The sequence below is a fragment of the Mobula birostris genome, chromosome 1, assembly GCF_030028105.1.
Source record: "Mobula birostris isolate sMobBir1 chromosome 1, sMobBir1.hap1, whole genome shotgun sequence".
Lineage (NCBI taxonomy): Eukaryota > Metazoa > Chordata > Chondrichthyes > Myliobatiformes > Myliobatidae > Mobula > Mobula birostris.
In genome coordinates, this window is record NC_092370.1 from 72,583,689 (window position 1) to 72,600,757 (window position 17,069).

Here is a 17,069-nt window from a genome sequence, read left to right on the forward strand (position 1 = left end):
TAGCTAGTTTAAATAACGTTAGCTATGCTAATGAACGAATGACACCTGTTAAACTCACTTCAACATGTCTTTTACATTTTAACCCACCACAGGCAATAGAAAAGTCACTGTTGCAAACAGTGCAGCGAGCAACACTGTCATTATTTTAGACCCCTATTAGGTAGGGATACGCTTTAGTGTAGTCTGGGGTGACGTACGTTTTATTTTTTTTTTTTGGAACTCGCTCTCTCGCTCTCAAAAAAGATGATTTCCAGGACATTGTGTATAATTTGCGGGTATCAGGGAGCCACTACTAATTTGCGGGAGACTCCCAGAACTTCCGGGAGAGGTGGGTTGTCTCCAATAGAGTAGCTCCTTAGCAGCTTGTTAGCTAGTTTAAATAACGTTAGCTATGCTAATGAACGAATGACACCTGTTAAACTCGCTTCAACATGTCTTTTACATTTTAACCCACCACAGGCAATAGAAAAGTCACTGTTGCAAACAGTGCAGCGAGCAACACTGTCATTATTTTAGACCCCTATTAGGTAGGGATACGCTTTAGTGTAGTCTGGGGTGACGTACGTTTTATTTTTTTTTTTTGGAACTCGCTCTCTCGCTCTCAAAAAAGATGATTTCCAGGACATTGTGTATAATTTGCGGGTATCAGGGAGCCACTACTAATTTGCGGGAGACTCCCAGAACTTCCGGGAGAGGTGGGATGTTTGCAAACTGTTGTGCCAACTATATATAAACCTACTTCACAATCAATTTAACGCTTCTCTTCTACACAGCCTATAACCCTGCATTTTTCTTACATCTGTGTGCCTGCCCAAGAGTCTCTTAAATACTCCTATTATATCAGTCTCTACCACAATTCCCAGCTGTGCATTCCAGACTCTCATCGCTCTATGTATATAAAAAAAAATCTTACCTCAGAAATCTCCCCTAAACTTTCCTCCTCTCACCTTCAGTAGATGTCCTCGAGTATTGGCGATTGCTACTCTGAGAAAAATGTGCCAGTTGTCCATTTTGTCTATATGGCTCCATCAATACACCTCCATCAAGTCACTTCTCATTGCCCTTCACTCCAAAGAGAAAAGCCCTAGCTTGCTCAACCTTTCTTCGTAACACATGTTCTCTAATCCAGACAGCATCCTAGTAAATCTCCTCTGCACCCTTGCTAAAGCTTTCACATCATTTCTGTAATGAGGTGGCCAGATCTGGTGTTAGATTTCAGTAATACTCCAATACTAAGATTAGTATCTTATACTCTAGTACTAAAAACACAGAACTCCTAGTGTAGTCTAACCAGGGTTTATAGAGCTGTAACATTACTTGACAGATCTTGAACTCAGTCTTCCAAATGATGAAGACCAACACATCATACACTTTCTTAACCACCTTATCAACATGTGCAGGAACTTTGAAAGATTTATGGACTTGGACCCCAACATCATTCTGGTCTTCCACGCTGCCAAGAATCATTAACCTTGTACTCTGCCCGCAAAGTGTATTACTTCAGACTGTTCGATATTGAACTCCATCTGCCACTTCTCAACCCAGTTCTGCATCCTGTCTTTATCCAGTTGTAATCTATGATAACCACCTAGACAGTGAAATATTCTTCCCCTGATTTAGTATTTTTCCCTGAGGTCTAGCTTTTCTGTATCCATAGAGCCACAAGAGAATGAAGATACTAAATCTGGAACAACAGCCAATCTGCCAGGGGAACTCAGCATCTGTGAAGCACAGGAATTTTCAATGTTTCTGGTTGAAACCTCGCATCAAAACACCCTTATCCATAACTATCTGAAAACTTGTGAGGTTGTGCTTACTGCTCCCAAACCAGTCTCACACTGAAGCTTCAGTCACTAGGTTAGACTCATTTCCCAATACAATGTTGAATATGGTCCCATCGCTGGAAATTCTCCTGGATGCACCTAACGTAACTGGGGACAATCCAGTATTGACAATATTGCCTCCTTAATTCAAAGTTCAATGTAAACTTATTATCAAAATACATGTATATCGCCATACACAATCCAGAGATTCATTTTCTAGTGGGCATTCACAATAAATACAAGAAACACAATAAAACGGACAAACAACCAATGTGCAAAAGACAACAAACTGTGCAAATACCAAAAGAAAAAAATGTGTAATAAATATTGAGAATATGAGATGAAAAGTCCTTGAAAGTGAGTCCATAGATTGTGGGAACAGTTCAGTGATGGGACGAGTGCAGTTGAGTGAAGTTATCCCCTCTGGTTCAAGAGCCTGATGATTGAGGGGTAATAACTGTTTCTGAACCTGGTGGTGTTGGTCCTGAGGGTTCTGTATCTTCTTCCCGATGGTAGTAGTGAGGAGACTGGACGGTGGGGGTACTGGGTGATGGATGCTTCTTTCCTGTGACAGCGCTCTGTGTAGATGTATTCAATGATGGGGAGGGCTTTACGATGATGAACTCAGCAGTATCTGTTACTTTTTATAGGCTTTTCCATTCAAGGGCAATGATGCTTCCATACCAGACTGTGATGAACTCCACACCACACATCTGTAGAAGTTTGGCAAAGCTTCAGTTGACATGCTGAATCTTCACAAACTTCTAAGAAAGTAGAGATGTTGCCAAGCTTTCCTCATACTTGGCACTTACATGTGGACCCAGGACAGATCGTCTGAAATGATAACACTGAGGAAATTAAAGTTGGAAACACTCTCCACCTCTATCCCCCAATGACGACTGGCTCATGGACCTCCGGTTGCCTGATCATCTCCTTGGCCTTGCCGTCACTGAGTGAGAGATGGTTGTCGAGGCACCACTCAGCCAGATTTTCAGTCTCCCTCGTCTATGCTGATTTGTCACCACCTTTGATTGAGCCAACGACAATGGTGTCACCAGCAAACTTGCATACAGCATTGGAGCTGCACTCAGCCTCACGGTCATTAGTACAAAACGAGTAGAGCAAGGGGCTAAGCACACAGTCCCTGGTGCACCTGTGACGATGGAGGTCGTGGAGGAGATGTTGTTGCCAATCCAAACTGACGGGCATCTGAAAATGAGGGAATTGAGGATCCAGTTGTACAAGGAGGTACTGAGGCATAGGTGTTGAAGCTTATTGATTAGTTTTGAGGGGATGACAGTACTGAATGCTGAGCTGTGGTCAATGAGCATCCTGATGTGTATATCTTTGTTGTCTAGATGTTCCAGGGTTGAGCGAAGAGCCAAAAAAAAAAAGGCACCTATTGCGATAGTAGGCAAATTGGGCCAGATTCAAGTCATTTCTCAGGCAGGAGATAATATGTTTCATCACCCACCTCTCAAAGCACTTCATCACAGTGGAAGTACAGTAAATGCTACTGCACAATAGACATTGAAGCAGGCTACTACGTTCTTCTTAGACACTGGTAATAATTGAAGCAGGTGGGTACCTCACTGCCAAAGCAAGAGGTTAAAGATATTAGTAACCATTCCAGCCAGTTGATCAGCACAGGTCTTTAATACTCAGCCAGATATCCTGTCAGAGCCGGATGTTTTCCATGGATTCAGCCCTTTGAAGGATGCTGTCACGTCCACCTCAGAGACAGAAATCACAGGACCATCAAGGGCTATGGGAGTTCATGACGGTACCTCAATCCGAGATCATACCTGGACCCTTTGTATTTTACTTGATCGCCAGACCTGAATGCTACTGATACAGTCGTCAGCATATTGTGGATCTCATGGTTCATCCATGGCTTCTGTTTGGGAAAGACTCTGAATGGCTTTGTGAAGACACACTTGTCTACGGCTGTTTTTATTAAGTCTGTGACAACCGTGGTGTATTCATTCAGAGCCTCTAACAAGTCCTTGGACTCAGCCCAGTCCACAAACTCAGAGCGATCTCTGCCTCCTGCGGCCACCCCTTTGTTGTCCTCATCTCCGGATCCTTGCTCTTTAGCTTCCGCCTGAATGCAGGAAGGAGGACAGCCAAGTGATCAGATTTCTCAAAATGCAGTCTAGGCAAGGAACGGTAGACATTCCTAACCGCAGTATAGAAGTTGAGTGTGTTGAGACCCCTGGTACTGCAAGTGATATGTTGATGATAACTGGGCAGAGATTTCTTCAAACAAGTCTGACTGAAGTCCCTGACAATGATTTGAAAGGCATCAGTGCAGGCTGTTTCTTTTTTGCATTGGTGATGACAGCATTCAGTACCTCAAGTTCCTACTTAACACCAGCCTTTCGTGGTATATAAACTGCAGTTAGGATCACAGTGGAGAACTCTCTTGGTAAGTCGAACTTTCTGCACTTAATCATAAGATGTTCCAGGTCAGAGCAAGTCCAACAAGACTGTTACATCCAAGTGTCACTAAGAGCTTATCATGAAACACTGACCCTACCTTTTCCCTTCTCCAAGAAAGAACTCTGGTCATTCAGTGTATTGAGAACCCCTTGGGTCTTACCAATGTACTCAGTGTGTCTGGAGTGAGCCATGTCTCCGTGAATCATAGGAGCAGCAATTCCTTATTTCCCTCCAACACAGTAGTTTTACCCCTAGGTCTTCAATCTTGTTCTCCAGTGACTGTACATTTCAAAGTAAATTTATTATCAAAGTACATACATATTGTCACATGTAACCCTGAGATTCATTTTCTTGCGGGCATACTCAATAAATCCACAATTGAATCATAACTGTAACAGAATTAATGAAAGACTGCACCAACTTGGGTGTTTAACCAGAGGTCAAAATATAACAAACTGCAAGTACAAAAAGGAAGAAATAATAATAATAATTAATAAATATCAAGAACGTCAAATGAAGAGTCGTTGAAGGTGAGTCCATAGGTGCTCACTTTCAAGAACTGCTTTCAAAGATACTGGGTACAGGAAGTTTCATACCCCGGTATTTAAGTCTGGCTTGAAGTCCTCACTCCTCCTCCTCTTTCAGCCACAGTGATGTACCTTCATCCACTTAGAGGTGCCAGACCTGCATGCTTGAGTTAATTTCGCCACGTTCTTTAGAAGATCATAAAATTGCTAGTTTGTTAAGACAGCTCAAAAGGGAAATTACAGGCTCCAGATTGCAGCAAGAATAGTTTAGTTTATTTCGAAGTTTTGTAAGCTGTCTGCAATATATCACCATGTTTCACCAACACCATATTGCTAAATCAGCACAGCGGGATAGAGTACATAGAAATCTACAGCACATTACAGGCCCTTTGGCCCACAATGTTGCGCTGACCATATAACCTACTCTAGAAGCTGCCTAGAATTTCCCTACTACACAGCTCTCTAATTTACTAAGCTCCATGTACCTATCTAAGAGTCTCTTAAAAGACCCTATTGTATCCGCCTCTACCATCTTCATTGATAGTGTATTCCGCGCACCCATTACTCCCTGTGTGGAAAAACTTACCTCTGACATCCCCTTTGTACTTCCAAGCACCTTAAAACTATGCCCCCTCACGTTGCTATTTCAGCCCTGGAAAAAAGCATCTGGCTATCCACACATTCAATGCCTCTCATCACTTATACACTTCCATCTGGTCACCTCTCATCCTCTGTCACTCCAAAGAGAAAAGGCCAAGTTCGATCAACCTATTCTCATTTGGCATGCTCCCCAATCCAAGCAACATCCTGGCAAATCTTCTCTGCACTCTCTCTATAGCATCCACATCCTTCCTGTAATGAAGTGACCAGAACGGAGCACAGTACTCCAAGTGGGGTCTAAGGTCTTATATAGCTGTAACATTACCTCATGGCTCTTGAACTCAATCCCACGACTGATAAAGGTCAACACACCATATGTCTTCTTAACAACACTGTCAACCTGTGCAGCTTTGAGTGTCCTATGGACATGGACCCCAAGATCTCACTGATCCTCCATACTGCCAAGAATCTTACCATTAGTATTATATTCCATCTTCAAATTTGACCTACTAAAATGAACTACTTCACTCTTATCTGGGTTGAACTCTGTCTGCCACTTCTCAGCCCAGTTTTGCATCCTATCGAAATTCCAGTAACCTCTGACAACCCTCCAGACTATCCACAACACCCCCAACTTTTGTATCATCAGCAAACTTACTAACCCACCCTTCTACGTCCTCATCCAGGTTATTTATAAAAATCACAAAGAGGACGGGTCCCAGAACAGATCCCTGAGGCACACCACTGGTCACCGACCTCCATGCAGAATATGACCCATTTACAACCACCGTTTGCCTTCTGTGGTCAAGCCAATTCTAGATCCACAAAGTAAAGTCTCCTTGGATCCCATGTCTCATTACTTTTTGAATGAGCTTCATATGGGGAACCTTATCAAATGCCTTACTGAAATCCATATACACTACATCACTGCCCTACCATCATCAATGTATTTTGTTACTTCCTCAAAGAATTCAATCAGGTTCATAAGTCATGGCCTGCCCTTGATAAAGCTATGCTGATCAACCCTAATCTGATTATGCCTCTCCAAATGCTCATAAATTCTGCCTCTTAGGATCTTCAACAACTTGTCCATCACTGAAGTAAGACTCACTGGTACAGTTTGAGGATAAAGGGGAAGCCTTTTAGGATCGAGATGAGGAAAAACTTCTTCACACAGAGAGTGGTTAATCTGTGGAATTCTCTGCCACAGGAAACAGTTGAGGCCAGTTCAGTGGCTATATTTAAGAGGGAGTTAGATATGGCCCTTGCGGCTAAAGGGATCGGGGGTATGGAGGGAAGGCTGGTACAGGGTTCTGAGTTGGATGATCAGCCATGATCATACCGCATGGCGGTGCAGGCTCGAAGGGCCGAATGGCCTACTCCTGCACCTATTTTCTATGTTTCTATGGTCTATAATTCTCTACTCCCTTTCTTGAACAAGGGAACAACATTTGCAACCTTCCAATCCTCTGGTACTTCTCCCGTCCCTATTGATGATGCAAAGATCATTGCAAGAGGCTCAGCAATCTCCTCCCTTGCTTCCCACAGTAGCCCGGGGTATACAGTATCTCATCTGGTCCCAGCGACTTATCTAACTTAATACCTTTCAAAAGCTCCAGGACATTCTCTTTCAGCCAGACAAGGTCAGCAACTGCAGCAGGTATAGGGTGAAGCAGGTTCTCTTAAACTGGAAACTGTGATTTGTCAGAACTGTTCTGGTTGTTTTCGCTGAGGTGATGTCTCTGGCCATACTCACCACACACTGCACCGATGATGGATCACTGCTCCTGGTGGGTAATCGATGTGTGAAATGTTACCAAACCATGACGTTAGTGAGCTTGGTACAGAACAATGACAATCTTCGAGAGACACACAAAATCCATTCTGCAGGAGCTGAATAACAATAATTGATGTCAGAGGAAAAGTTGAAGTTAATATGGAAATGCAAATAAGAATTCTATGTATCTGGAGAATAACTTTGGGCAAAGAGCTGAAACAGCCCCGATACCATTGGTCCAGATGCATATGGTTCATGCATATGGTTCCCTGAAAGTGGAGTCTCAGGTGGGCAGAGTGGTGAAAAAAGCTTTTGGTGCACTGGGCTTCATCAGTCAGGTTATTGAGTATAAAAGTCGGAAGGTCACGGTGTGGTTGTGCAGGATGCTGGTGAGGCTGCCCTTGGAATATGGTGCTCAGTTTCAGTCACCCTAATACAGGAAAGATGTTATTAAACTGGAAATAGTGCAGAAAAGATTTACAAGGATCTTTTCAGAACTTGAGGAACCATGTTATAGGTAGGGGTTGGACAGGTTAGGAGATTTTTCTTGGTGTATAGGAGACTGAGAGGTGATTTCATAAAAGTGTATAACATGACAGGGAGCATAGATAGGGTGAATGCACTCAGTCTTTTTCCCCATGGTTGAGAAAACAGGAGCTAGATAGCACAGGTTTAAGGTGAGGGAGCAAGATCTGATAGAAACAATTTTTTTTTAATGCAAAGCAAAGTATAGAAACATAGAAAACCTTCAGCACAATACAGGGGATTCCAGTCATTGGTTAATTGGGGCATCTGCTTATTTGGGACAATACTTTTTTAAAAAAAAAACAAAAAAACAAATTGAGAAAATAGCTAGGACTCCCCCAATTATATGGCACACCAAGCATTTAATTAGGGCAGGAGGCTGTTACTGGAGTGTTTCAACCTAGCATTAGATGCATGCACTTGTGTGGCCGTTAGGCACTATACCGTGCTTAGAACAAGCAGTTTTTAAATAGTGTCAGCTTTGTATGCTTGTGGTCAAAAAGCAGTGACTTCTCCCCAAATATGTGTGACAGTTGGCAAAAAGTAAGCAGTAAGATAATCCAGAACTATTTTGCTCACTGCGGTTTCAAGTATTCAGGCTTGGGATTCCAGAAATGGCCGGGAGTGAAAATGAAATGATATCACTACTTCAACAAATTAGAAACTACAAAGAAATTGAAGCTATCAACAATCATGTTTGACACAGCATTGTGGGCTGAAGGGCCTGTATTGTGCTGTAGGTTACCTATATTTCTAATCATCTTGAATGTTATGGTGAAAATGAAGGTTTAGTGGATGCAATTGTCGAAAATTATATCAAGGCAGTCCATTATCCACACTAGGTGTCTGCTGATTTTGTTCATTTACAGTTAATCAAAAGAACGTAACAGCATACACTGGATCTATTGATAACTGTTAGGAACTAATACAGTTTTATAGTACTGTTGTAGTATTGATAGTTCTCTAATTTGTTCTTTGTTTTCCCATAGTCCTTAACCCCTTTAACCAATCAGGAACCTATCAACTTGTGTCTTAAATACACTCAATAATTTGACCTCCTCAGCTCTCTGTTGCAACAAATTCCACAGATTCACCATCCTCTGTCTGAAGAAATAATTCATCTCAGTTTTAAAGACATATCCCTTTATTTTGAGTCTGTGACCTTGGAACTAAGACTCTCCTACTAATGGAAATAATCTATCCATGTGCATCTGATCTAGGCCTTTTGCTGTCCTATAGCTTCAATGAAATCCCATCAAACGTAAGCCCAGGGACCATTCTTGTGAACCTGATCTGGACTTTCTCCAGGGACAGCACCACCTTCCTTAGAAAACTACTGGCAATATTCCAGACGCGGTCTGACCAATGCTTTATAATGCCTCAGCCGTACACCCTTGCTTTTATATTCTAGTCCTCTCAACATTGCATTTGCCCTCCTTACTACCGACTCAACCTGCAAGTTAATCTTGAGGGAAGCTTGACCAAGGACTCCCAAGCCCCTTTGGACCGATGATTTTAAAATATTCTCCCCATTGAGGAAATAGTTTACATTTTTATTCTTCCTTCCTACATACAATGCCCCACACTTCCCTAGCTGCAATCGCACAGCCACTTCTTCATCCACTCTCCCAAACTTTCTAAGTCCTTCTGGACACACTCTGTCTCTGTGACACTACCTGGAATAGTATCATCTGCAAACTTGGCCACAATGCTATTAGTCCCTTCATCTATATGCTTTAAGATACTCAGCATGTCCTCTGCTGTCAATGGACTATTCTCAAGACATCCCCACTAAATTCCCAGAGTTCCCTTGTCTTTCTCCACAGCAACAGAGGAGAAATATCTACTGAGTATCTCACCCACCTCCCATGATTCCACATATAGATGGACACCGTGGTCTCCGAGGGCCTCTAATTTGTTCCTAGTTACTCTTACAAGAGGGGTGTAAAATGAGGGTAGAAGCAAAAAGTAGTAAGGTGAAAAGTAAAAGTGGCAGGCCGGCAAATCCAGGGCAAAAATCAAAAAGGGCCACTTTTCAACATAATTGTATAAGGGCGAAGAGTGTTGTAAAAGAGCGTCTGAAGGCTTTGTGTGTCAATGCAAGGAGCATTCGTAACAAGGTGGATGAATTGAAAGTGCAGATTGTTATTAATGAATATGATATAGTTGGGATCACAGAGACATGGCTCCAGGGTGACCAAGGATGGGAGCTCAATATTCAGGAGGGATAGACATGAAAGAAAAGGAGGTGGGGTAGCATTGCTGGTTAGAGAGGAGATTAACGCAATAGAAAGGAAGGACATAAGCCGGGAAGATGTGGAATCGATATGGGTAGAGCTGCATAACACTAAGGGGCAGAAAATGCTGGTGGGAATTGTGTACAGGCCACCTAACAGTAGTAGTGAGGTTGGGGATGGCATTAAACAGGAAATTAGAAATGCGTGCAATAAAGGAACAGCAGTTATAATGAGTGACTTCAATCTACATGTAGATTGGGTGAACCAAATTGGTAAGGGTGCTGAGGAAGAGGATTTCTTGGAATGTATGCGGGATGGTTTTTTGAACCAACATGTGGAGGAACCAACTAGAGAGCGGGCTTATCTGGACTGGGTTTTGAGCAATGAGGAAGGGTTAATTAGCAATCTTGTCGTGAGAGGCCCCTTGGGTAAGAGTGACCATAATATGGTGGAATTCTTTATTAAAATGGAGAGTGACATAGTTAATTCAGAAACAAAGGTTCTGAATTTAAAGAAGGGTAACTTTGAAGGTATGAGACGTGAATTAGCTAAGATAGACTGGCAAATGATACTTAAAGGGTTGACAGTGGATATACAATGGCAAGCATTTAAAGATCGCATGGATGAACTACAACAATTGTTCATCCCAGTTTGGCAAAAGAATAAATCAGGGAAGGTAGTGCACCCGTGGCTGACAAGGGAAATTAGGGATAGTATCAATTCCAAAGAAGAAGCATACAAATTAGCCAGAAAAAGCAGCTCACCTGAGGACTGGGAGAAATTCAGAGTCCAGCAGAGGAGGACAAAGGGCTTAATTAGGAAAGGGAAAAAAGATTATTAAAGAAAACTGGCAGGGAACATAAAAGCTGACTGTAAAAGCTTTTATAGATATGTGAAAAGAAAAAGATCGGTTAAGACAAATGTAGGTCCCCTACAGACAGAAACGGGTGAATTGATTATGGGGAACAAGGACGTGGCAGACCAATTGAATAACTACTTTGGTTCTGTCTTCACTAAGGAGGACGTAAATAATCTTCTGGAAATAGTAGGGGACAGAGGGTCTAGTGAGATGGAGAAACTGAGGGAAATACATGTTAGTAGGGAAGTGATGTTAAGTAAATTGAAGGGATTAAAGGCAGATAAATCCCCAGGGCCAGATGGTCTGCATCCCAGAGTGTTTAAGGAAGTGGCCAAGAAATAGTGGATGCATTAGTGATAATTTTTCAAAACCCTTTAGATTCTGGACTAGTTCCTGAGGATTGGAGGGTGGCTAATGTAACCCCACTTTTTAAAAAAGGAGGGAGAGAGAAACCGGGGAATTATAGACCGGTTAGCCTAACGTCGGTGGTGGGGAAAATGCTAGAGTCGGTTTATCAAAGATGTGATAACAGCACATTTGGAAAGCGGTGACATCATTGGACAAAGTCAGCATGGATTTGTGAAAGGAAAATCATGTCTGACGAATCTCATAGAATTTTTTGAGGATGTAACTAGTAGAGTGGATAGGGGAGAACCAGTGGATGTGGTATATTTGGATTTTCAAAAGGCTTTTGACAAGGTCCCACACAGGAGATTAGTGTGCAAACTTAAAGCACACGGTATTGGGGGTAAGGTATTGATGTGGATAGAGAATTGGTTGGCAGACAGGAAGCAAAGAGTGGGAATAAACGGGACCTTTTCAGAATGGCAGGCGGTGACTAGTGGGGTACCGCAAGGCTCAGTGCTGGGACCCCAGTTGTTTACAATATATATTAATGACTTGGATGAGGGAATTAAATGCAGCATCTCCAAGTTTGCGGATGACACGAAGCTGGGCGGCAGTGTTAGCTGTGAGGAGGATGCTAAGAGGATGCAGGGTGACTTGGATAGGTTAGGTGAGTGGGCAAATTCATGGCAGATGCAATTTAATGTGGATAAATGTGAAGTTATCCACTTTGGTGGCAAAAATAGGAAAACAGATTATTATTTGAATGGTGGCTGATTAGGAAAAGGGGAGGTGCAACGAGACCTGGGTGTCATTGTAAACCAGTCATTGAAAGTGGGCATGCAGATACAGCAGGCGGTGAAAAAGGTGAATGGTATGCTGGCATTTATAGCGAGAGGATTCGAGTACAGGAGCAGGGAGGTACTACTGCAGTTGTACAAGGCCTTAGTGAGACCACACCTGGAGTATTGTGTGCAGTTTTGGTCCCCTAATCTGAGGAAAGATATCCTTACCATAGAGGGAGTGCAAAGAAAGTTCACCAGATTGATTTCTGGGATGGCAGGACTTTCATATGAAGAAAGACTGGATCGACTACGCTTATACTCGTTGGAATTTAGAAGATTGAGGGGGGATCTTATTGAAACGTATAAAATCCTAAAGGGATTGGACAGGCTAGATGCAGGAAGATTGTTCCCGATGTTGGGAAAGTCCAGAATGAGGGGTCACAGTTTGAGGATAGAGAGGAAGCCTTTTAGGACCGAGATTAGGAAAAGCTTCTTCACACAGAGAGTGGTGAGTCTGTGGAATTCTCTGCCACAGGAAACAGTTGAGGCCAGTTCATTGGCTATATTTAAGAGGGAGTTAGATATGGCCCTTGTGGCTACGGGGATCAGGGGGTATGGAGGGAAGGCTGGGGCGGGGTTCTGAGTTGGATGATCATACTGAATGGCGGTGCAGGCTCGAAGGGCCGAATGGCCTAATCCTGCACCTATTTTCTATGTTTCTATGTTTATTCCTTAATATTAATTAGAAAATCTTATTTGGATTCTCCTTTATCTTCTCTGCCAAAGATAACTCTTGACCCTTTTTTGCCTTCCTGATTTTCTTTTTATGTATACACTTACATCACCTATTCTCTTTCCAGGGATTTTCTTGATCCCTGCTGCCTGCCTCCTGCCTGACCCATGCCTCCTCCCTTTCCCTGGTCAGTTCCTCAATAACTCTTGTCATCAATACTCCCGTCAGCCTTGCTCTTCAGTCTAATAGCAACATGCAGACCTTAAACTCTCATTGTCTCACTTTTAAAAAAACACTCACTTCCTTGTTATCACTTTGTCTGCAAACAACCTGCTCCAATCAAGTTTTGCAAGTTCCTTTCCAGTGCTGTCAAAATTTGCCTCGCCCCAAATTATTATGAACTTGCATGACAGCTCTGTCCTTTTGCATAGCAATTTTAAAACTAAAAAAAACATGGTCACCAGTTCAAAAGAGCTTTCTCACTGACTCCTCAGTCATTCATCATAGAGTCAGAGACTGAGACAACATGGTAACAGGTCTTTTGGCTGCCCGTGATACCCACTAAGCTCATCCATCCATCGGTATTTGGCCCTTATCCCTCTAAATGCTCATATCAGTGTATTTATCTAAATGTCTTTTAAATGTTGTTATTATGCCTGCCTCAACCACCTCCTTTGGTAGTCATTCCAAATATGCACCATCCACTGCACCACCATAAGCGCTGACTTCTAGTTCTTAGTTCCCCTACCTGAGAAAAAGGCACTGTGCATTAATCTTCTGCTGAAGCCTGATGATCTTGTGCACCTCTATAAGAACAGATTTCGAACAGTACAGTACTGTTCTATTCTGTACAACGTACCTTTCAGCCCACAATGTTGTGCCGACCTTTTAACCGATTTAAGATCAACCTAAACTCTTGCTCCCACATAGCCCTCAATTCTTCTTTCATCCATGTGATTATCTCAGAGTCTCTTAAATGTCCCTAATATATCTGCTACACTTAAACCCTTATATCAATGTGCGTTACACGCCCCCACTATTCTGTATAATAAAAACCTACCTCTGACATTCCCTCCTATACTTCCCTCCAATCACCTTGAAATTATGACCCCTCATATTACTGCCCTAGAGAAAAGGTGTTTGCTGTACACTATGGATGTCCTACCCCACTTGGTCCTCCCAAAGTGCATAAATAACAAATAATAAGGGTCTCAACAGTGACTGCTGTACACACCACTAGTCAGTGGTTTCCATTCTGGGAAACAACCTTCAACCACCACCCTCTGCTTCCTACCTCTGGGCCAATTCTGAATCCACCAAACTATCTCTTCCTGAATTCCATGGGACCTAACATTCCAGAACAGCCTACCATACGAGACCCTGCTGAAGGCATTGTTAACGTCCAAATGGATGACGTACACTGTCTCACCCTCAATGACCCTTTTTGTTACCTCCTGAAAAAAGTACAATTTTCCACACAAAGTCATGCTGTCTCCTCCTAAACAGACTCTGGCTATCCAGATCTTAGAACCCTTAAATCTCCCTACCACTAATGTCAGGGATTCCTCGGAATTCTCATCAGTCCATATGGGACAGAACTAGACCCGTGTCCAGGAGGTAACAGGATGAGCCAACTCAACTCACTTGTCCACGTGGGCACAGGCAACCAGCTTTGCAGTCCTCTTGCTGACATTCCACATCAGGTCGAAGATCTGAGCAAGTATGTGGACAGATGTTGGCACAACTGCTAAAGACTTGGTTCCCTGGACAGCCTGGGAAATTGCACATGAAAGGCAAACCATTACCACAACAAAGCCATCATAAATTATTGTAGGACAAACAAAGATTGGCACAACATAGGAGGTCATTCAGACCACAGTGTCTGTGCCAGCTCTTTTAACATTTGTGGAGTTAATTGGCAAAATATGTTTTTAGAAACATTAGCAGCAATAGTCCATTCAGTGCAACAGGCAGTTCTAACATAAACTAAGACCGTGGCATATGCTAAACTTACTATCCCCCTTTGATGTCCACATTTCTTTCTCTGAATAAAGTCAGCTATGGAACGCTGCCAGGCTTTTGAATCTGATTCAACTTCCCATTCCAGATTCCTACACAGAATCATATGTCACAGCATGGAAATGGAATATTTAGGTCATTGAGTCTGTCTTCACACATGGGCAATCCTGCCTGGAGTGAAAGACCACGCAGAGGAGGAAGTCAGATTGGCTGCAACACATACAAAATGCCGGAGGAATGCAGCAGGCCAGGCAGCACCTATGGAAAAGAGTAAACAGTCGACGTTTGGGGCCGAAACCCTTCATCAGAACCCTCAGCTGGTCAAGTTATGCTGCAACTACAACTGGAGCATAGAAGACAGTCAGGTGCCTTTCGAGAGCTGAATAAAATCATGAGTGGTAATAGATAGGGTGAATGCTCACAGCCTTTTTATAGGAAAGAAAATCAAAAACTCGAAGGCATATATTTAAGGTGAGAAGTGGAAGGTTTGAAAGAGATTTGAGGGGTAAAGCTCTTTACACAGAGGGTGATGTATATATAGAACGAGCTACCAGAAACATTTTGAAACAAGTGCAACATTTAGAGTAATAGAACACTACAGCACAGAAACAGGCCCTGTGGCCTATTTAGTCCATGCCTATTAGTCAGCCTAGTCCCATCCTGACAACAGCCCTGCATACCGTTCCCAAACCTGCATAATAAGTGCTGCTCACTTATAGGAGGAAGCTAGAATGAGAGACACAAAAAGGAAAAGTGGATCTAGAAAATCAAGAGCCACCAATGCTGTGGCACCCCTACACTCTTGTAAAAGGATCTTTTGAGCCCAGATTGACATCTCTATATACACTGCTAAATTCTGTGGTCTTAATCAAGAACAAGAGGTGAAGAACGGCAAAAAACTGAAGTATATGTGAACCACATTAATTTGCTTATATATCTGCTCCTTAATCTTTGCAGATTGCTAGGAAGCTTTCAGGAGAATCCCAAGGATATTCCAAAAGTCTACTCATACGGCATCATTTGAAGAGACTTCTAAGACAATGTTGACCATTACTGTATGGAAGCAATATGGAGATGATCTTATTAGAGAAAAGGCTACACTTGATCTCTTAGGAAATGAGGCTGAAGAGTTAGTGGGGAGCACTTTGCAGCCAGTGACATTAATTCTATTGGCTTCAAGATGGTTATGAAAAAAGATAGAACTGGTCTTCTAGTTGAAGTCTTAAACTGGGGGAAGATTAACTTTAATTGTATCAGACAGGAACTTACAAAAATTGATTGGGAGAGGCTGTTTGCAGGAAAAGGAACATCTGGCAAGTTGGAGGCTTTTAGAATTGAGTCAGAAAGTGCCTGTTAATGTGGGCACAATTAGGACACCTTGGTTGATGAGGGATATTAAGGGTCTAGTCGGGAAAAGGCAGTTGAGATCAAGTGAGTCACTTGAGAAGTAAAAGGGATGTAGTAATACACATGAGGAGGAAGTAAGGAGGGCCAAAAGGAGCCTTGAAATATCACTGGCAGACAAGATACAGTAAATGAGTATCTTAAGCAATTTTAAAAATATATTAAGAGCAAAGGAGTAGTTAGGGAAAGATAAGCTCTCCCTCAGGATCAGTGTGGTGATCTATATACATGGAAACAGAATAAATGGGTGAGATGATAAATGAATGCAGTGAAAGACTGAGAGACCATTATCCCAGTGGTACCCAATATTGCATATCTGCGAGTTGGATGGGCATTGGGCACTCCTACACTACCTGCCTTTGCCTACTACCTTCCCTGGTGGTCATCAGTGATTCTCTGCCACCGCTTGTAATCTAACCCCTCACCTTGACAGGGCATTTGGTTGCACTCTGCCATCTGAACAGTTCCTCCCTTGCAAGACGTGCCTGGCCTTCCACATGTGCGACTGCGAATCCGCTGACCTCCTCCACAACTCCTCGAACATTGGCTCCACACGGACCAGGAGCTTTGCTCTGCACAGTGTGAATCACTGCAGTCAAATGTCCCATTCACACAGGCACTACAAAAGCAAGCAACGAAAAAGGTGAAACACCATTGTAAAAGGGGACAGTAAAGTTCTAGTGGTCCCTAATGCTGCTAACAATGTGGGTAAGAAGAAACACGAGATCACGCACCATAATTCAGGGATCTCAGATGAAGTTTAAAAGCACATGGTCTCTGGGGTAATAATCCTCTGATTATTTCAGAGCCACATGCTAGTGAGTATTGGAAAAAGGAGGGCAGTTCAGATGGGTGCAGGATGGAGGATTTTACATTTCCGGATGACTAGGACAGTTGCTGGAGGTGGGACCAATACAACTGGATGGGGTGAATCTGAACTGGATTACTTCCAGCATTACTGTGCAGCGGTTTGCTAGTACAGCTGGGAACTGT

At 42.8% G+C, this 17,069-nt stretch overlaps 1 protein-coding gene across 1 annotated transcript in view; it reads right to left on the bottom strand.

The window, feature by feature from the left end:
• Positions 1-17,069, bottom strand: part of sspo (SCO-spondin) — a 311,321-nt gene that overhangs the window by 28,867 nt on the left and 265,385 nt on the right. Inside the window, 3 exon segments of the mRNA XM_072245202.1 lie at positions 7,149-7,285; positions 14,298-14,425; positions 16,502-16,695. Of these exon segments, the coding sequence (XP_072101303.1) occupies positions 7,149-7,285; positions 14,298-14,425; positions 16,502-16,695 (459 nt within the window).